The 20,862-nt window shown below is 45.5% G+C and overlaps 2 protein-coding genes and 1 non-coding gene across 3 annotated transcripts in view; 1 reads left to right on the forward strand and 2 right to left on the reverse strand.

Annotated features, from left to right (window-relative positions):
* The window catches only part of LOC118856582 (peroxisomal bifunctional enzyme-like), a 29,012-nt gene extending 20,883 nt beyond the window's left edge, over positions 1 to 8,129 (reverse strand). The window contains exons 1-2 of the mRNA XM_036766960.1: positions 8,023 to 8,129; positions 885 to 988 (exon numbers count right to left, since the gene is read on the reverse strand). Of these exons, the coding sequence (XP_036622855.1) occupies positions 885 to 988; positions 8,023 to 8,096 (178 nt within the window). The 5' untranslated portion in view covers positions 8,097 to 8,129. The remainder of the gene's footprint in view (positions 1 to 884; positions 989 to 8,022) is intronic.
* On the forward strand, positions 2,547 to 2,653 carry LOC118858895. Its single transcript, XR_005011013.1, has one exon. It is a non-coding gene; the product is annotated as a U6 spliceosomal RNA (small nuclear RNA).
* Positions 8,130 to 14,931: 6,802 nt separating the features above from the next.
* Positions 14,932 to 20,862, reverse strand: part of LOC118856415 (peroxisomal bifunctional enzyme-like) — a 32,420-nt gene continuing 26,489 nt past the window's right edge. Inside the window, exon 7 of the mRNA XM_036766698.1 lies at positions 14,932 to 18,401. Within this exon, the coding sequence (XP_036622593.1) occupies positions 17,140 to 18,401 (1,262 nt within the window). The 3' untranslated portion in view covers positions 14,932 to 17,139. The remainder of the gene's footprint in view (positions 18,402 to 20,862) is intronic.

Below are 20,862 nucleotides of genomic sequence, written 5' to 3' on the forward strand. Positions count from 1 at the left end.
GGACTGGGTCTGGGGGCAGTGGCTAGCTAGAGGGAGTGGCTGGGATCCCATCACACGGACCCGCCTGCTGTTTCTGGGAGAAATATGAGCACATGGACACACCTGTTGTTCTAGTGAGCAGTGGGGCATATATGAGATATGGAGGCGGGGGGAGGCCAGGGGGCCTGCTGTTCAATGGGGCCTATGATTAAGTCTGGGGGCCTATGGTGTGGTTAAAGCCAGATTGTGAGGTTAAATCAGGACATGCCTGCTATTCAGTGGGGCCCATAAGGAAGTTAAAATATTGGGGCTGGGGGCAACTTTATTAGGATTCCATCAGATGGACCGTTAGAGCTTCTTTCTTTCTTTCCTTCTTTCTTTCTTTTTTTCTGTCCTTTCTTTCCTTCTTTCTTTCCTTCTTTCCTTCCTTCTTTCTTTCTCTTTCTTGTCACTTTCCCATTTTCTTTCACTCTTTGCTTCTGTGAGCCTCGGCTAGTTTCCTTTCCTCCTCTCTTTTTCTTTTCCTCCCTCCTACTCTCTCTTCCTTCCCTCTTTTCCTTCCTTCCATGCTCCCTCCCTTTTTGAACTTGGCTCCTCTTAGACTCCGTTTCTTCATCTGTCAAATAAGGGGTTGGGTTCAGTGACTGCTAAGAGCCCTCTAGCGCTGCACTATAATCCTGCAAATATAATTGTCAGCAGCATAATTGAAAGGCAGGTTTGCCTGGCTCTGAGGCCTGTTTCTATGCACAACACCACAATGACCCTCTAAAGCAAGACAGAAATTGAGTTACTATTATACCCACTGCCCTGCCCAAAGGCATCTCCCACTGAGGCTCGCAGGGCAGCAGAGGACAATGGAGCACCTGGGAGAATGAGCGGGGAGGGGGCCAGAAAGCCACGTTTACCTGCAGAGAACTTTCCATCTGCTCCATAGATGACGATGGCTTTCACGGCTGGGTCGGCCTGGGCTCTCCTCACGCTGTCCAGCAGGCTATCGACCACAGGCTTACTGGAAGAAACAGAAGGACGAAGTTCAGGGCCCTCAGTCCTGCCGTGATGGGCTCCCCACTCCAACGACGGGAAAACACACGCTTGCTCTCATTGCCCTGTTTCCAACAGTTGTCACCTCTTTTCCCTTCCCCGTGCCCCGTCTGGTGGTGACGTGTTGAGGTGGGCATTGCACCTGCATGAGGCCTGCTCCCCCTTGACCTTCACATCTAATCACCAGTCTAGTCCATTCTCATCCACAACTGCTCTGGAACCTGTCCCTTTATCTCTTCTCCCATAGCTACTACCCTAGAACAGACCTAGATCACCTCTTCCCTGAATGATCACAATAGCCTCCTACTTAGTCTCTTCTGCTTCACTACTCCCACCAAACTACACAACTGTCAAAGTGACTTTTCCAAAGCCGAGATCTGACCAGGCCATTTCTCTGCTCTCATGACTTTGGTTTTTTTTGTTTTGTTTTTGTTTTTTGAGGCACTCAGGGTTGAGTGACTTATCCAGGATCACACAGCTAGTAAGCACATCAGAGGCTGCATTTGAATTCAGGCCCTCCTGACTCCAGGGCCAGTGCTCTATCCGCTGCCCCACTAACGACTCATTAGCTATTTCTCTTGCCCTAGTCTCTCTCCAGAGCTCCAGTCAATGAAGCCAGTGATCAATAAGCATTTATTAAATGCTTAATATGGGCTAAGCACTAGGGACACAAAGAACATTAAGAACTGTGAGCTGCTTTCACAGAGCTCCCACTCTAAGGGGGGGAGACATGATATGCAAAAGTGGGTACAGTCCAGATACACGACCAACCAACTGCCTATTGGACCTTAACCCTGGGGGGTCCTGTCCCCATCTCCACTCATCTGTAAAGTGGGTTAATGACAGCCTCTGCCCTCAAGGTGTTGTGAGGATGAAATGAGATGCTATCTATAAAGTGCTTTGTAAATCCTAAAGCACTAGAGACATGCCTGCCATTATCTGCCCCAGCAGCAAGAAGTACACAGAGCACCCAGCCTGGAGTCGGGAAGAGCTGAGTTCACATTTGGCCTCAGACACTTACTACCCATGTGACCCTGGACAAGTCACTTAGCCCTATTTGCCTCAATATGTATTTATTTGGGCTCAGATTCCATCTAGCTCAGATTGAATCTGGCCCGCTTGTGAAAACAAGGGTCACAAAGGGTGGGATTTCTTAAGACAACCCATTATGGCAAACCCTTAATAAACTCTGTCTTTTTGCTTGGCTGAAAAAAATATATGTATTGATTTATTTTTAGTTTACAACCTTCAGTTCCACAAGCTTTTGAGTTCCGAATTTTCTCGCCCTCCCTTCCCTCCTCCCTACCCCTCTCCCCAAGAGGGCATGCAATTCAACATAGGCTCTACATATACATTCACATTAAACACATTTTCACATTAGTCATGTTCCTGTTTCCTCATCTGTAAAAAGATCTGGAGAAGGAAATGGCGAGCCACTCCGGCATCTTGGCCAAGAAAACTCCAAAGGGGGCCCAAAGAGTCAGCCAGGCCGGAATGACTGAACGATGACAAAAATGTGCCTGATAGTGCTCGCTTCGGCAGCATGTATGCCAAAATTGGAAAGATACCGAGAAGATTAGCATGGCCCCTGCGCAAGGATGACGCGCAAATTCGTGAAGCATTCCATATTTCAAATGTGATCAATAACCACTTGGTTGGTACTGGTCCCTTGATGTGGAATGAAGTTAACTACAGTGAACAAGATGAAATAATAAATACCTTATAAAGTACTGTTAAACTCCTGCGGGAAGCTCATTAACCTCCAGGACTGAATCAAGGAAGGCTTCCTAGAGGCGGTGGTGTTTGAGTGGAACTGTAAAGATGGAGGCAGCAGGTCTTGTACCTGTCTGTTGCCCCAGCCTTGGAGGGCAGCCTCCATGAAGGCCACTTTTTCTCAGGGCTCCTGATTTCTGCCTTAAGAATGGCCTGAAGGGGAGGGAATGACCTCAGAACAGCTGGCTTAGGCAGGCAGTTGAGCTGAACCTGATCCTCAGGTACAGCCTGTTAGTGTTCTGCACACAGTAGGGCCTTGCCAATGATGAATTTGCTCTGTCTGTAGGACAATAGCAGAGCAGAGACACAGGGAACATGTGAAGGAGAGGGGAGGGGAGAGACCTTCAGACCCAGACTGACATTGTCCCACTACACTGCTAAACTTCCCCCGCTTCCTTCCTTCCTTCCTTCTCTCCTCCTTTTGATTCAGAATGGGGGGTGGGGGGAGTTAGGGGGATAATTTAAGAATCAGATGCCAACCCTGCTCACTGCTTCCTACTTCTGGAAATACTGGATGACTGTAGCCCTTGCCCAAACAAAAGCAATGGGGCAGTAACGGTGGGACCTTCTTCCTCCCAGGCCCTTCTTTGGAGACACACTGCCTTCTCTCTTGTGCTAACAAACAGAATCTCTGACTATATCACCCTGTCCAGATCCTTGTCATTTTCCCTTTTGGTCATCTTTGCCAATCTGACAGGGGTGAACTCAGAGGCACAGGACCGTGGGCTGGAAGGGACCTCTGAGGTCACTGGGACAAGGAGGTGGTATGGTGGATTGAGGGCTGGACCTGGAGTCAGGAAGACAGCTTCAACTCTGGCCTCAGACACTAGCTGTGTGACCCTGGGAAAGTCAGTTAACCTCTGTTTGTCTCAGTTTCCTGATCTGTAAAATGGGGATAATAAGAATACCTAGCTCTCAGGGTTCTTGTGAGGATCAAATACGGTAACCGTAGAATTTAGTTTCTGGCACATAGTAAATGCTACATAAATGTTCTATTATATTCTCATCTGGCCCACTCATATCTGAAAGGAATCCCCACTACAACATATTCTATGGAATGTTCTGTTCCAGCCTCTGCCTGAAGACCTCTAAGGAGAAGAACCCACCAGCTCTCAAGAAGTCAATTCCATTAAAGAAGGAAGAGTGACTAAGAGACTGGCAAACAACATTTCCAAACCGTGCTGCTAAGACAATAATTTCTCACCAAACCAGAAATGCTAAAAATCAAAGGAGAAATTAATAAAATTGAAAGTAAAAAAAAACCCATTGAACTAATAAGCATATGAAAAAATGCTCTAAAATGATTAGAAAATGCACATTAAAACAACTTTGAGGTACCGTCTCACACCTATCATTGGCTAATATGACAGAAAAGGAAAATGATAAACGTTGGAAAGGAGGTGGGGAACTGATCTGGACAGCAATTTGGAAGTACGCCCAAAAGGCTATAAAACTGTGCATATCCTTTGATCCAGCAATACCACTACTAGGTCTGTATCCCAAAGAGATTAAAAAAAAAGGATGGGGTGGGGGAGAACTTATTTATACAAAGATATTTATAGCACCTCTTTTTGTGGTGGCAAAGAATTGAAATCAAGGGGATAACCATCAATTGGAGAATGGCTAAACAAGTTGTGATATAAGATTGTGATGGAATACTATTGTGCTAGAAGAAATGATGAGCAGGATGCTCTCAGAAAAACCTGGGAAGACTTCCATGAACTGATGTAAAATGAAGTGAGCAGAACCAGGAGAATGTTGTACACAGTAACAGCAACATCATATGATGACAAACTGTGAATGACTTAGCTATTCTCAGCAATACAATAATCCAAGATACTTCCAAAAGACTTGCAATGAAAAATGCTACCCACTTCCAGAGAAAGAATTGATGGAGTCAGAATGCAGATGAAAACATATTTTTTCACTTTATTTTTTTTTTACTTTTTTTGTAACATGGCTAATATGGAAATAAGGTTTGCATAATTTCAGATGCATAATTGATATCATATTTCTTGCCTTCTTAATGGGTGAGGGAGTGGTGGGAGGGAGAGAATTTGGAACTCAATTTTTTTTAAAGAATGTTAAAAATAAATAATAAAAATTTTAAGAACGAGTTCTCTCCTTTTGTCCCCCTTTACCCTACCCCCACTATTTTGGGGTAGTATTTATCTGCAAAATAAGGAAGGTGACCTCTAAAGTCCCTCCCAGCTCCAATCCCATAGTCCAGAGGCTCAAATGAGACAAAGCAAGAAAAACACAATAGAAATGCAATCATTCTCATGGACCTTGCATGGGAACAATTGTAATTCTGAACGAGCTGCTTCTTCAAAGCCCTGTCCCCTCTTTTTTTTCAGCCCCATTAAAAGACTGGACCTCCATTACTTTATCAATCTTAGCCTGGATGATTAAATAGGCCAGCTCCCTTTCTGCTCAACTCAAAGCACTTTTTTCTTCCTTCCAAGGTCTTGCAGAAGCCTAGGCCAAACGGCTTTCACAAAGACATTCACCACTTATTAAATAAAAATAGACAAAACTTCAGTGAGCTAGCTCATCAGAGAAGGCCACATCTAATCAGCTTTTAGTTGGTTCCAGGGATTAGAACTCTAGTTCAGTAAAGCCTCAAAGTCCTTGGGTTAAGCTGCTTTAGGAAAAGAATAATTCTCATTTCCCTGACCAGTGTCCACTCCAGCTTCAGCATTAAAGGAGGCTTGAAGAGGGTCCTTCCTTTAGTATTTTCCCTAAAGACCAAGCAGAAGCTTTCTTTCACACACAAAGTAAGATAAGACTGGCTTCCAGGTTGGGGCTTCCCTTGGAAAAAGACTGAAGATAGTGTTTCAAAATCATTCACTCTACCTCTTTGGGCCTCAGTTTCCCTATCTGCAAGATGAGGGCAATAGATTAGATCACCTCTAAGATACGTCCCAGCTTTAAACATACATCAAATGATAATGACGGGGAAAGGAAACTGGATGCGGTGGGAAGGACACAGGTTTGTAGTTGGAGGACTGGGTTTCCTGGCCTGTAAAATTGAGGGAATTGTAGGAGAACGGTCTTGGGCCAGTGAAGCTAGTGCAGGAAGGGAACTCAGAAGCCCTGGACATCTCTTGGAGCCACTAGAGGGGCAGCGATCAGTGGCTTTATAGGTGGAACTCCTAGAGAGAGGAGAATGCTTTGGTGCAGATCACCAAGGCAGTGAGTGTTGAGAGGCAAGACGACCTTTAACCTGCAGCTCTGCCTGGGGAAAGGATCTCTCAGACCCTTCTAGCTAATGTTAGATTAGAGATCTCTCCGGCCCTTCTTGTTGGAGCTGGACTGCTGCCACAGGCCTTTGCACTGGCTGTGCCCCATGCTTAGCCTGCCCTCCCTCCTCATCTCTGCCCCTCTTAACGTCCTTCAAGACTCAGCTCAATTCCCACCTTCTGCAGGAGGCTTTTCCTGGTGTCCCCAGTGCCCAGTTCTCTTGGATTACTTTCCATCTACTCTACATCTGGGTGGCTGGGCGGTGCAGTGGATACAGTGCTGTGTTTGCAGTCAGGAAGATTCATCTTCCCAAGTTCAGATCTGGTCTTAGACACTTGCTAGTTGTGTGACCCTAAGCAAGTCACTTAGCCCTGTTTGCTTCAGTTTCCTCATCTGTAAAATGAGCTGGAGAAGCAAATGGTGAACTACTCCAGTATCTTGGTCAAGGAAACTCCAAATGAGACCAAGAAAAGTCGGACACAAGACAACTTTAGACATGCCTTCCTCGTAAAGTACCTAGTTCTTCTGTATGTGGTCTTCCCCATTAGACTGGGAGTTCCCTGAGGGCAGGGACTGTTTGTGCCTTTCTAACCCTAGAGCTTAACACAGGCCTGGCACCTGGAAAAGTAAATCAGTGCTCATTGATTGAATATTTGTTGGCTGGTGACATCTAAATCCCTTCTCCTTCAATTTGATCTCAAGAATCTCTGTTCCTTCCAGCTGAAAGTACATAATTCCTAAAAAAAAAAAAAAACCATTGCAAATGGCTTTGGACATAACATCTGAAATCACATTGTGGCAATGCAACTGGAGGCTGGCCTGGCCTGGGCAATGTCTAATAATGCCCTGTAGCTCTGGGTGGGCTGAGCTCCTCCAGGTCTGTGGTGCTGGGAGTGGCAGAAGGGAGGTCGTTGATAAAAAATATAAGTCACTAGAGCAAGGGATCTGATCTTTCTGGAAAATTTTAAAAATTTTTATGCCATGATCCCCTTTGGGAGCCTAGCAAAGCCTATGGATCCCTTCTCAGAAGAAAGATTTTTAGTGCATAAAATATACACAGTTAAAGAGGGAATCAGTTACACTAAATACAGGCATCAGAATAGGACTTTGAAAAGTTTACAGACTCCAACTTAGAGGCAGTTCTCCAAGAACCTGCCAGCTCATCATACTAACGGAATAGTGAGTAGAGTGCTGGCCCTGGAGTCAACAAGCCTTGGGTTCAAATCCTCCCTCTCCTCAATACCTAACCAGGAGAAGTCCCAGTTTCCTCTCCGGACAAACGAAGAAGTTGAACTCATGTCTCCTAAGGTCCGTCTCTGAGTTCTAAGTCAACGATCCTTGAAAAGTTCCTTGGTCAGGGGACAAGTAGGTTTTGGTCTTAGTACGGCCAGAGCCCGACACATAGTAGGCTGCCCAGTTTCCCTATCTGGAAAATGAGGGCATTAGGTCATATCACCTCTAAGATACGTCCCAGCTCTAAATATACGTCAAATGATAATGACTGGGAACGGAATCTGGATGTGTGAGAAGGACACAGGTTTGCAGGGGGAGGGCTGGGTTTCTTGCCTGTAAAATTGGGGGAATTGTGGGAGAAAGATCTTGGGATGGTGAAGCTAGCTTGTTGCTTGTTTGCTTAATGTCTAGCTGATCTCTAAGCACGGATCACACACCGCGAAAGTTAGGAAGGCAGGAACCCGGAGATCTCCCAGGCCAGTCCTGGGTAGGCTGTCCAAATCCCTTCCATATGAAGGGCCGGGGAGGTGGGCTCTCGGATCCTTTAAGGACGTCCCTGTGTGAACCCAGAGCGCGGCCAAGGGCCCCCCACGTTAGGCAGGGGCTGAGCCCTGAGCGCCCTCCCTGCTCGCACAGCTCGTGACTGCGAGGCTCCGGACTCGGGACTCCGGGCTCGGGGCTCGGGGCTCAGGGATCAGGGGGCGAACAGTCGCGGCCGCGGCTGCAGCGTCACGCCCCCTCCCTCTCACCTACCTAAAGGTGTTGAAAGGCGGGTTTCGGAAGCGGATCACAGCCAGAGAGCTGTCCAAAAGCGTGTAGTCCGCCATGGCGCCTTCCAGTCACTGGCCGGGCACTCGAGCCCGGACTTCAAGGAAACCCAGCGAGGGGAGGACCCGCTCTCGCCCAATGGGGTCCAGTGGCCCGCCCCCACCCTCCCACTTGACGTTCGGCCCTTTGGTCTCTCCCTCCCCGGGCTCCCCAGCTCTAGACTCAACCCTGGGAAACCTGGCCCTCTCTTCAGGCACTGTCCTTTGCCTCCCTGCTCCAAACCCCAAGATCCCCACTGCCCCCCTCCCTCCGCTGCCCTTCTGCCCAGGACCCTCCCCCCGCTTCTCTCCTCAGGTGGGCTCCCAGGGCCCAGACAAGGTCCTCAACCTTCCCCCTCCGGCTGTAGGGCTGTAGTCTCCCTCCATCTCAGCACCTCTCCCCTTCCAAGCTCTCCTCTCTTTCCAGCCTCTCTCCCACACTCTCCCGCTGCCGCCCCACTCAGAGAAACAAATCACAGACGGTCCTCCCTGCACACACTAGCAGAGCCGGTTGGATAGGTTACTTTTACTCACTTTTCCCACTCTTTCTTTTTTATTCTTTGCAACAAGGGACGGTTTGCTGGGGTGGGGGGTGGGGGGTGATCAGAAGGGAAGGCTATAGGAACACAAAAAACTAATCATAGGATCTGTAAAAGGGATGTCCCTAAAGCATGGTCTAATCATGTTACTCCCTTGCTCTAGAACAGGGCTGGGAAACCTTTGGCCTCAAGGCTGCATGTGGCTCTCTAGGTCCTCAAGTGTGGCCCTTTGACTGAATCCAAACTTCCCAGAACAAATCCCCTAATAAAAGGATTCATTCTGTAAAACTTGGACTCATTCAAAAGGCTGTACCTGAGGACCTAGAAGGTCACATGTTGCCTCAAAGCCAAAGGTTCCCCACCCTTGATCTAGATGGTTCCGGGTTTCTCACTGTTGTCTCTATGCCAAAATGCAAAGTCCTTTGTTATGCAACCAAAGCATGGAGATGTTGAGGTTTAGGGGTGCTGGGACCCCAAAATAGCAACATGCAAGGTCCGGCCCAAATGAATTCAACTCAAGTCTTCTTTCAGCCAAAGTAAAGCAAAGTTTATTAAAGCTTTTCCATATTGGCAAGACTCCTAAGGAGCCTGAGCCATTGTGAGGCTTTTATTGACATTATAATGGGGGAGACCATGTGGAAACAACAATGTATGGACAAGATATAATAAATTTTAGGTAATCTCAGAGAGGATACATGACTGGTGAGGGGCATGGATACCAGCAGAAGGTGGTCCTTGAGCTGGGTCTTGAGGGAAGCCTGGAAGTGAAAAGGAGGAGGGAGTGCATTCCAAACATGGCAGACAGCCAGTGGAAGTGAAGTGGCCTGGTGGGATGGTGCATTTCTGTAATCTTAGCTGCCTGGAAAGCTACAGCTGGTGGCTCACTTGAGCCCAGGAATCCTGAACTATATCAGCTATGGTGATTAAATTTGGCATTAATGTGGTAGCTCTCAGGAGCAGTTAGCCACTAGAGCTGGATTTCAAAGAGTTCAAAGCTGAATTATCTTGTGTGCCAGTAGTACTAATGTCTGGGTTGCTGATTAAAAAGGGATCAGTATACAAGGTGTTCCAAAAGCCCTGGTGTAGTTTTAGTTTTAATTCCCTTTTAAAAACTAAAAAACTGCATTAAAACTTTTGGAACCCCTATATTTTGTTTCTTCAATGAATCTGTGATCTCATCCATGTAGGTGCTCCCTCTAGTGGTGTAGATCAGTACTGATTAAAATAGAATTGGGAAATACTGAACAAAATAAATAAAAACACAGTACAAGAGGGAGATTGTTAATAAGTGGTTTTCTAAGTCAGTATGTGTCCTGCAGGAATCCTTACGTACAGTTTAACAGTCCCTGCTTCGACTTGAGTTTCACACCATTGGTGTAGATTACAGCCCTCTAGGTTTTCTAATCAAGTGGGATTTTTGTCCCTGCTCTCCCATAAATACCCCATAGACTGACAACCAAGTGTACTCGGGCTTTCTTTTACAACTCTTGATGCTGAGCCGACTCTAATGGCAACTCTCATGGGGCAGAGGGCAGGAGGTGGGGGGCGGGGCAGGGTTACGTATGCTTCAGAAAACAAAACATATGGGCCATCACCATAGGTGACATTCTGTTGTGAGAAGTTTGGAGTCTAAAGTAGCTGCTTATCCACCCGGAGGGGCAGTCAACTTCTACACAGAGGCAGGTTGGTGAATGCATCAGGTAGGGTCAAGACTTTCCTAAAGAAGATTCTTGGAATCTGTTTGAGTATTTGTACTCAAATTCAGCACCGTGCATTTATTACTCAATTTGTGCTCAGAGTTCTGTGCCATATAAGAGAGAAGGAACTATTTCGGGCTAGTTTTAAAACAATGATTGGCATTTTTTGTTTTTGCGCTGCCCTCATTTCCAAACTGTTCATCGTCCAGTCTCGAGAGAGACGTTTAAACACATAAAGATAACAAAGAACATGTTTCTCTTAAGTGACTGAGTTCACCTCTTGTAGAGAAGATTCTCTGAAAGAATCCTTTAGAGACTTTGACTGACGCCCTGAGAGCTGAATGATGAGACTGTGCTTCCAGAATTGAGGAAGTCAGCAGTTGCACTTGATAGTTCGAGGTGGCTCTAGTTGGAATCTCTCTCACTCTGATACATTTGTCATTAGTTAGTATTCTGCATATGATGTCCAGAAGTGAAGGGCTAAGGGTAGAAGAACACAAGAAAGCCCCTGCAGCCCAAATCCTCTCCTCTGTCTCCTTCCCCCACCCCTTTTTTGTGTCGTTGGCTTCTGGGCTCATTAAGATGTAGTACGTAAATAGGTTGTTTAGGGGAGAATTCTGGGTTTGATTATAAACTACCCCCACTGGTCTTTATTTATTTCTCCCACCTAGAACTTTGGGCTGGTTTAAAGGGTTAGTAGCCTGAAGCGGGTGGCAGGGTGGAATTGTTGAGTGTCAGGTCCCTGCCTGGGCCTGACTTTTATGCTGAGCTATGGAAGACCTACTGAATTTATCCCTACCCTACTCTACCTCCCCATAGCCCCAGTGCTACCCAAATAATCAGATAACAGAGACCAGTATACTTAATTAATACCAAGTAGAACAAATCATAATGGAAAGTAGGGAGCAAATGAAACATTTGATGTGGGAAAGAAACAATTATCACAGTGAAAATACAGCAACCAATGGCTTTCTGTCCTTCCTCCCTCTCCAGAAGCTATCGGTTAGGGTTGCTGTTTGTCTTTCATCCTCGAAGAAGACCATGACATCAGGGAGGTGATGCCATGACATGCGAGTGACTTGGATTTAAGGGAGGGAAGACTGTGCAAAGTCACTAGCCTCACTGTCTCCTTTGGAGCCGTCTGGGTCCAGTGGCCAGATATGGATCAGGACAACCGGACATGGCCCAGGATGCAGTGGGAAACCTTGGCCTTTTCAAGCTAAGGTCTTTACCAGTTCTCAGTTTGACTGAAGCAGCGCCCATTCAGTGATTAAGGCTTAGTCACTGATTAGGGGAGAATGTATCTGAAGGAGCCTTTCCCCAACTCAGATTCATATCCCTGAGCTACATAGCTCCCGCGGCCAGGTTTCTAGATGCAAGTGCTGGAGAGATTAAAAAGTTGGGGCTGTGGATGCTGCCCTGCATGTCTGTCTTCTTCAAGGGGGAGAACTTTTCTCCAGTTATACTATCTCCAGATATACTAATCTCTCTTGTCTTCCTCTTCCTTCTTTCCAGAACTGTCCCCAGTCAGCCCTGGTCACTTACACACACAACCTCCCAGATTTTCTTTCCCAAACATCTATAGCTGGGAATTCTTGGGGTTCTTATGTCTGTAAATTAGGGCTACACATTGTTGGAATATTTAAACATGACTTTGTATTGTTTATTTCACTGTTGATAATTGTATATAGCCTGTAACATCGATGTTTAAGCCTATGAGACTAGTGAAAGGGCAGCTGGGGGTGCCATAGTGCACAGACCTACCTTCCTGAGTTCAAATCCAGCCTCAGACACTTACTGGCTGGGTCATTTCACCCTGCTCGCCTCAGTTTCTTAATTTGTAAAAAGGAAATAGGGAAGAAAATGGCAAACCCCTCTAGTATCTTTGCCAAGAAAGCCCCAAAAGGGGTCACAAGAAGTAGGACATGACTAAAAAAAATGATTGAACAATAATGATACTAGAGAACTATATATGTGTGTATTATATATATGAAACTATATTATATATAATACACATATACACACAAATGTATTACATACATATGCATATATAGAAACAGAGAGAAGCAGAGAGAGACAGGGAGGGGAGAAAAGGGGGAGAGAGGAAGAGAGTGAGAAGAGATAAATGAAAGCTTAAGGGTAAAGAGGTTTCTCTGATTTATTTAATAAACTGGTAGTGGGGGCTCAGGGCTAACATATTAATAAGAAAGTGTGCGCATTTCTATAAATTTATGAGAAAATATCAGGACACACCTCTTATTGTGTTAGAACTCAGGATGAGAATTAATAAGGTGGAAAAAATCAAGCAACAGGAAGAGGGGTTGGAGTTTGCTGTGGTTGTCAACTAGTTCCCACAGCTACCAACCACCGAGGCCTAGGGCTGAGGGTGGGGGAATCTTCATCTGCTAAAAGCCTGCTGCATTCAAATGAGGAAACTGAGACTAAAGAGGCTGAACCATGTCCTCTGACTTCTAAACAGCCACTATTTCTGCTCAGGCTGATTCATAATTCTTCTCCATGGCCCAGCTAACAGAATCTCCCTTTCTTGGCTGCCCTCAACCCTGCTCACCAGCACGCCTGGCTGGCATGGACCTTAAGACCCTGTCTTTGTATCACCTTGGCTTCTAAGAGTCAAGAATAACCAACAAGTATCAGCACATTGACAACCCCATTTCCAATGCAAAGGTGATAGGGGGAACAGGGGTCAACTGGCCTCATACTTTGCCTCTTACCCCACCTCTAATGCCCTCCATCCTTAATGGACCACGATACCAAACCTTCTTTCTCTCCTCTCCTGGGAAAACCCATGCATAAGCGTGGTGATGTTGATGCCCAGTCTGTTTGTTCCAGCATTACTTGATTCCCTGTTCTCACCCTGAATGGCTATTTTCAGTCAGAAGGAGGCTGGCCAATAAATATTGCATAAAGATGCTTGAATGTCTGCAGGCAAGACTTGAAAGGCCTATCCACATGTCTAAGTACTGACCTATGTTGTGTGCCAGTCTAAACATTTAGAACAGACTAGATGTGGGCTCATTCAAAGGCCTAGTCCCACTAGGCACGTCAGTCTAAAGAGATCTTTTTTCTCCTGTCGTCATCCTAATTTTTTTTTCCATAGTGAAAGAAGATGCCTATAGCTGAACACTTACAAGAAGCAGTCTCTGGCCCATACCTTTGAAACAGAGTTTCCTGGAAGGTAGATGACCTGTTCTCTATTCTCAAGCTAACCAAAGGGGAGATGGCTGGAGACCCTGGTGCCAAGAGATGGTCGAAGGCTGCCTCCCTCAGCCTTTGTCTTTAGACTTATGAAAAGAATCATTTTGGTTTCATTTTGTTTTATTCACATCTTTTGTTTTCATGTGACATTAATGTCCCAATATGCCCCTCTCCAATTCCTAGCCAGTGAGCCTTCCTTTATAATGAAGATTTTTTTAAAAAAGTAACAGCTGTTGGATGGTACCACATCTCGTGGAACATGCAATGAACCGGCACATGTGGTCAGCTGGAAGATGCCAGAGTAGCTCCAGTTTGATATAGGACATGTTCAATGACAACTTCTGCTATGGTATTTATCTCCCATTATGGGGAAAAAAAAAAGTGAGTTTCAACAAACTAACCAACATCTTGACTACATTGGATAGTAGGTGAAGCATTTTGTACCCATACTCCTGAGCCTCTCCAATAAAAGTCTTGGGAATGTAGATCTAGAGGCTGAAGGCTATCTAGTCCAAGCCCCTCATTTTAGAGGCCCAGAGAGGTGAGGCCACTTGTCTAAGGTTACACAAGTAAGTGGAAGAGTCAGAATTTGAACCCAGTTTTGAAGAGAAGCAGGGATTCCAAGAGTTGGAGGTAAGAAGGGAGAACAGTCCACACACAGCAGGCACAGGCGTGGGGATGGGAGATCACATCATAGGCAAGGACCTCCAAAGGGGCCAATTGGGTTGGACCATGGTTGGAGTGAGAAGACTGGAAAGGCAGGAAGGGACCATGTCGCAAGGACCTTTAGATACAAGACAAAGAGTTGATTTTCTCACCTCTTCAGGAATCTCTAGAGTCTATTGAGAGTGAGTGACATGATCAGACCTACTCTGTAGGAAATTCCCTTTGCCCGCTGTGTAGAAGACAGATTGGAGTGGGGAGAGGCTTGGAGCTGGGAGACCAATTATGAGGTTATTACAATAGTCCAGAAGACAGCAGATGAGGGCCTGAAGGAGGGTGGTAGCAGAGGGAAGATGTGTGCTTGAGAGTTCTTGGGGAGATGGAAATGGCAGATTTGGCAACTGGTTATGCACACGGTTGAATGAGAATGAAGAGTCAGGAAGGACAATGAGGTTGCAAACTTGGTGGGGGGGGAGTTGCCCTTAAATGAGTGACTCAAATGAAAGAATGGATTAATAAGCATTTATTAGGCACTTACTGTGTGCAAAGCACAGAGGTTACAAATCAAAAGAAAGACAGTCTCTGCTCTTGAGGAGCTTCCATTCCAATAGGAGAGACAACACATAGGGAAGGTTTCAGCTGCAGATCAGAGGGAAAAGGTCCCTTACCTTTAGGGAGCAGCACTAAAGAAGGCTTCTTCCTTAATACCATTTGCAGAGATAAAATTTTCTCCATTTCTGATGTTAAATCATTTGATAGTGACAAAAATTATTTTTAATGCATAGTGTCTTAATATATGCTTGATGCAGAGTGTGGTGAGTATGTTTCCAATTTCCTTTTTTGTTTTGTTTTGAATAGATTTTTATTAATGTCTTTTGTTGTTACATCACCAAAAATTCTCCTTGCAGCCTTCTTCCTGCCTCTTCCCAGACAGTCTTCACTTTTTTAATCTTATATTTTTTATTTTACTTTTTTCTCAATTAGATGTAAATTTTAAACATTTTTTTAATTTTGAGTTCCAAATTCTCTCCCTCCTTCATCTCCCCCCTCCTTAAGAAGCCAAGCAATTTGATGTGATTATACATGTGCAGCCATGCAAAACATTTCCATATTAGCCATGTTGCAAAAGAAAATGTAGACCAAGAAAAAAGCCCAAGAAGAATAAAGAAAGCAAAAATGTATGCTTCAATCTGCATTCAGACTCCATCAGTTCTTTTGCCGGGGGTGGATTTTCATCACAAGTCCTTCAGAATTGTCTTGAATCATATTGCAGAGAAGAGCTAAGTCTTTCACAGTTGATCATCATACAGTACTGCTGTTACTGTGTACAGCGTTCTCCGGGTTCTGCTCATTTCACTTTGCGTCAGTTCATGTAAGTCTTTCAAGGTTTTTCTGAGAGCATCCTGCTCATCATTTCTTATAGCACAATAATATTCCATCGCAATCATATGCAACAACTTGTTCAGCCATTCCCCAATGGATGGGCATCCCCTCAATTTCCACTTCTTTAAGTGGCATGGATCTTAATAGCAAGGACTTTCTGTTCTGCATCTTCAGGAGCTACAGTAGCAACATTGCAAATACAGTTGCCAAATAGCATCCCCAAAGGGGATGCTTCTTAGGATGACCACTGCGGAGGCTGGATTGGAAGCAGCACCCTTGGTCTGGAAGGTGCTCCCTTGGCCAGAACTCCTGGGTCTGCCTGCTGTAAATAGCAGCTGGTGTTGGTAAGAAAGGCAGACATCACTCTCCACGATGATTGCTGCCCTCAAAGATGGCTGGAAGGCCAGGACTGGAAGTAGGTAAAGTGGGGCGGGAGGTACTGCTTTTTCCAAAGCTTTTGAGTTAAGGGTCTTGGACTGTCTCCATCAGGGTCTGAGAGGAGTGGGTTAAGGTGGTGCTGGTGGCTTGAGCTGCTTGGAACATGCCACCTCCTGTCTCTCCCTCTGAGTTCCTTCTTACTTTAGCTAGGCTGGCTTACCTGACTTCGATAATAATAGGGAAGTTGAAAAGAGGGGTGCATTTGGGAGGAAAAAGAAGAGTTCTATATTGGACATGTTGAGTTTGAGATGCCAATGGAACATCTCATTTGAAGTGCCTATCAGCCAGTTGATGATTCTGGATCGGAGCTCAGGAGATTTAATTAAGTTGCCTATTCAGATCTGGGAATCATCTTCAAAGAGATGGTTACTGAACTCATGGGAACCAAATGAGAGAGCATAGAGGGATAAAAGAAGGTCCAAGGATGAAACCTAAGGGGACATCCTTGGTTAATGGGCACAACATGATCCAGCAAAGTAGACTGAAGAGGAGAACTGAACAGAACAGTGTTACTAAATTCTGGAGAGATAAGACTATCCAGGAGGAGATGGTCCATGGTGTCATATGCTAAAGAAAGGTCAAAAAAGAATGAGGATTGAACAAAGACCATCAGATCTGACAATGAAGAAAATCTCTGGTAACTCAAAAGAAAGTCATTTCAGTTGAATGATGAGAGTGAAAGGAGGAGAATTGGAGGTTCTGAGTGAAGCTTTCTCAAGGCATTTAACCAAGAAGAAGAGAAGAGACACAGGGTAATAGCCAGTGGAGATAGTTGGATCCAGTGACTCTGGGCCTGTCTTATACCCTGCATGTTCCAGAATCACTCCTTATTCAAATGCCATTGAGACATTACCAAGGTGGACTATTTTCACAAGACAGAATCAAGTAAAGAGATGGATTCAGATGTCTGGAAAGCAGTTTTGTGGCCATGTGCTTCCAGAAGACCTGGCCCATAAGTTGTTTATGGTATTGAACCATTAAAATCACCCTACTGAAGCAGCCCCACAGAAGGGATCCCCATGCCCATGATTTTCCCCATAGACTTTGCTTTGCAAGTCTTTCAAAGGCCTTTGATTGAGTTTTGATTTATTTAAACAACGTTTGCCTGAGGTTGGAGGGTGGGTAAAATCACAGTTTGCTGCTCTGAAGCCCTACCAAGCTCTGCCATTCCTTAAGAGGAGGGTTGCCCTGGGAGGCCAACTTCTTCAGAAGATTGCAAGGTTCCAACTTGGAGACATCCGGATTCTGCTGGTAATATTTCTGTAGTTTCTCAACTACTTTGGGTAGTCCCACCATGGAGGCATAGAACATGGGTCCACCCCTGTGCCTTGGCCATCCATAACCATTATTGTAGATTACATCAATGTGTTCAGGACCAGCAGCCATGCCTTCTTCTAAGATACGAAAGCCTTCGTTGATGAGAGAATACACCGGGCGCTCCAGGATCTCATCGGGCTTGATGACCCGTGGCTCAATATGATGGCTCTGCCTGTACTCAGATAGGAATTTGGAAAGCCAGGGATCCGGTTTGTGAATCCTACCCATTGGTTTGTCATATAGATACCAACCTTTGCCGGTCTTCTGGCCAAATCTTCCATGTTCACACAGAATATCAGGAAGTGGGCAATACCTTTTGTTGCCACGTTGGCGCAGAGGTGTTCCTGGGGCTAACGCAGGTCCTGTGAGGCCTTGACTCTTCCGTACGTTCCAACCTACATCCAACCCAGACAGATCCGACACTCGAAAAGGACCCATTTTGAAACCAAACTCTTCCAGAACTTGATCAACTTCCTGTGGCTGGCTACCTTCTTCTATTAAGAAATTATTCTGTTCCGCGAAAGAATGCAGCATTCGATTGCCGACAAATCCAAAGCAATTTCCAACGACAACGCCAACCTTATTCATGTTTTTTGCCAAGCTCATGATGGTAGCAATGGTGGTAGGGGATGAATAACGGCTAGGGATGACCTCCAATAAATTCATTATATGAGCGGGGGCAAAGAAATGGGTACCAATGACCTGGTGAGGACGGCTTGTGGATGTAGCAATCTCATCGATATCCAGGGCTGAGGTATTGCTGCACAGAAAGGCTGAAGGCTTGCATTTAGCCGACAATTTGCCGAAGACCTGTTTCTTCAGCCCAATGTCCTCAAATACAGCCTCTATCACTAAATCCACACCTGCTACCTCATCCAGGGATTTGGTGAATTGGAGCCTTGGCTGTTTCCACTCCTGGCCAATCCGCTTCCGTTTAGAGGCTTCCTGTTCTAAGAGGGAGGCAATCACCTGTTTGGCCTGATTCAGCTGCTTCTCATCCTGTTCCATGGCGATAACTGGGATGTTGGCCCTCATCAGACAGATGACGATGCCTCTTCCCATTGTTCCCAAACCTAGAGACAAAAGAAGAGATTGGACCACGTGAGAAATAGCAAAGTATCTCCCTAGGGAAAGGGCTGAAATCAACCCTGAACAGCTGGCTTGTCACACACACAAATGTTCCAATAAGTAAAGGGAAAGAGAATGATCATCACACAGTATTAAACTGGGGGCTCTTTCCCTCTGGGCCCTCAAGCACTAGCCTTTTCTTCATTCCCCATGCTGCTGAAATCAGACATCTGGATGAAAAAAGCTTATTACTTATAATCATACAGGCAGCTGCGTGGAGTGCATCAAGAACTTGGAGTAAGGACAACCTGAGTTTGTTTGAATCCTGCCTCTGACACCACACAAGTTATGTGACTATTCTGGCATGCTCAAACTGGTTGGAGACTCCATCTTGTTCCGCTCACCATCTTTGCGACTTTCCAGACTATAATTCTCTTCTCTGAGTACTGTTCTTCTCTGTCTCTCCCCATGGAAGTTTCTGGGGAGCAGGGACTGTTTCACTTTTGTATTAGTATGTTCTAGATATTAATCAATGCATTCATTCATTCAATCTGGAGCCAGGCCTCAGCTGGGCCCTGCTGCTCACTCCCACAAGACGTTTGGACAGCTATTCTAACCCTCAGGGATCTCTTTCTGTTTCTCTCACAGCTTAGCCTGCCCAGACCTGTAATAATTCCTCCCAACTCCAGCTATGCAAAAGCATGGCTGTCTCTGGATAAAGGTGTCCAGGCCCCTGTAGCATCTAGGAGACCCCAGCAGGCTGAGCAGCTGCTGGGGTGGAGGTGACTTATGGCTTCCAAGGCAGTGAGAGAGTTTTCCTTCCAGGAGAGAATTCAGAGTTGGGTCCAGGATGCATTACTTTGGCCCTTGGCCCCAAGACAATGTCGCCCTCCCTCATTGGCAGGATAGATACTCCAGAGGCCATCTGGCCTGACTCCCTCACTTTATATGAGAAAACAGGTCCAGAGAGGATCAGTGACTTAACTTAGCAAAATGAGGAACCACAACTGCCTACTGTGTGTCAGGCAAATGTTGGGGACATAAATATGAGCAAAAAGAAAGATAGTCCCTGCCCTCAAGTGGACTGCATTCTAATTAATATTGAAAGATAACATAGTGGCCCAGTATCAAAGTCTGGAGAAGGAAGGATGACTGGGCTGGCCCTTCCTCAAAATGGAGATTCTGGGAAGAGCTCAACAATGGGAGAAGGGGGCCAGAGGGCTGGAGGGAAAAGGCAGCCAGAGTACAGTGACAGTCATTCTGGCTGAGCCCCTTCTGACACTATTAGGTAGACATGGCTCCAGAAAAAGGATGTTCTGTCTCTCTTAATGGAATCTCGAGTTCACATTAGCTTTCTTTGCTGTCATGACTCATATTGAGCTTGTGGTCCAATAAGACCTTCAGATCTTTTTCAGTCGAACTATTGTCTCACCATGCCTCCCCAGTCTTGTATATGTAAAGTTGATTTTTGGATCCTCCAATTGAAGACTTTACATTTATTTCTATTAAGTTTAATCTTATTCGATTCAACTCAGTGCTCTTGCCTGTCAAGATCTTTTTGAATCCTGACCCTGTCATTGTATCACCTTCAAATTTGACAAGGATGCTTTCTGTGGTTTTCTCCAAGCCACTGATCCAAATGTTAACTCCCACAGAGCCAAGCAGAGATGCCTAGGCTATGCCCTCGGAGGGCCCCCAAAACCTGGTGTTGTCCTGCTTCCTTCTTCTTCCTACTTGCCCTCCTCACCTTCAAGAAGTTACATTCTAAGAATATGAATCCCACCAACAATAATAGTTATTATATCATAATAGTTAAAGAGCACAGAACAAAAAGTGCTTTTGTCCAGCACTCAAAAACACTACCTCTTTTGGCTAGCCCCATGTAGGCAGTCCATTTTATGTAGTCAATTTGATTCAATGGACATTCTTTAAGTAACTGATCTACGCCAGTCTCTGTGCTAGGAGCTGACGGGAAAAGCACAAAAGGTTGTACAGAAGAGAGTTTCCCTAGAGATGTACAGGTCCTTCCACTACTCCAGTTTCCAGATGATAGAAGACTGATCTCATCGAGCTCCAGAAAAGTGTGGTCTCCTAAATGAGATCCATAATCATTCTTAAGAGTTGGGCCTAACTATCCACACACAAAAAAACCAAGTGGATGAAAAATGTCAAATACGCAGACAATGATACTCAGTTAGATAGAGTCCATCAGTGCATATAGCTTGGACAGACATTGGACGGTGAACTGGGCCCAGAGTTGACTAGGAGAACAGACTGAAATGCCTTCAGGGAAACTGCCATATTTTATAATCCCCTAAGCTTCTCTCCAAAAGGATGGTCCATTTCTCAAACATTTTTTTCCTGTGGATGCTACATGGTGGCCAAGCATGAAATATCACAGTCTTCAAAGAATTAAAGCTGTATCCAAAGGGAAACATGGCAGCCCATGGTAGGCATGAACAGCCT

The sequence above is a fragment of the Trichosurus vulpecula genome, chromosome 7 (assembly GCF_011100635.1).
Source record: "Trichosurus vulpecula isolate mTriVul1 chromosome 7, mTriVul1.pri, whole genome shotgun sequence".
Classification (NCBI taxonomy): Eukaryota; Metazoa; Chordata; class Mammalia; order Diprotodontia; family Phalangeridae; genus Trichosurus; species Trichosurus vulpecula.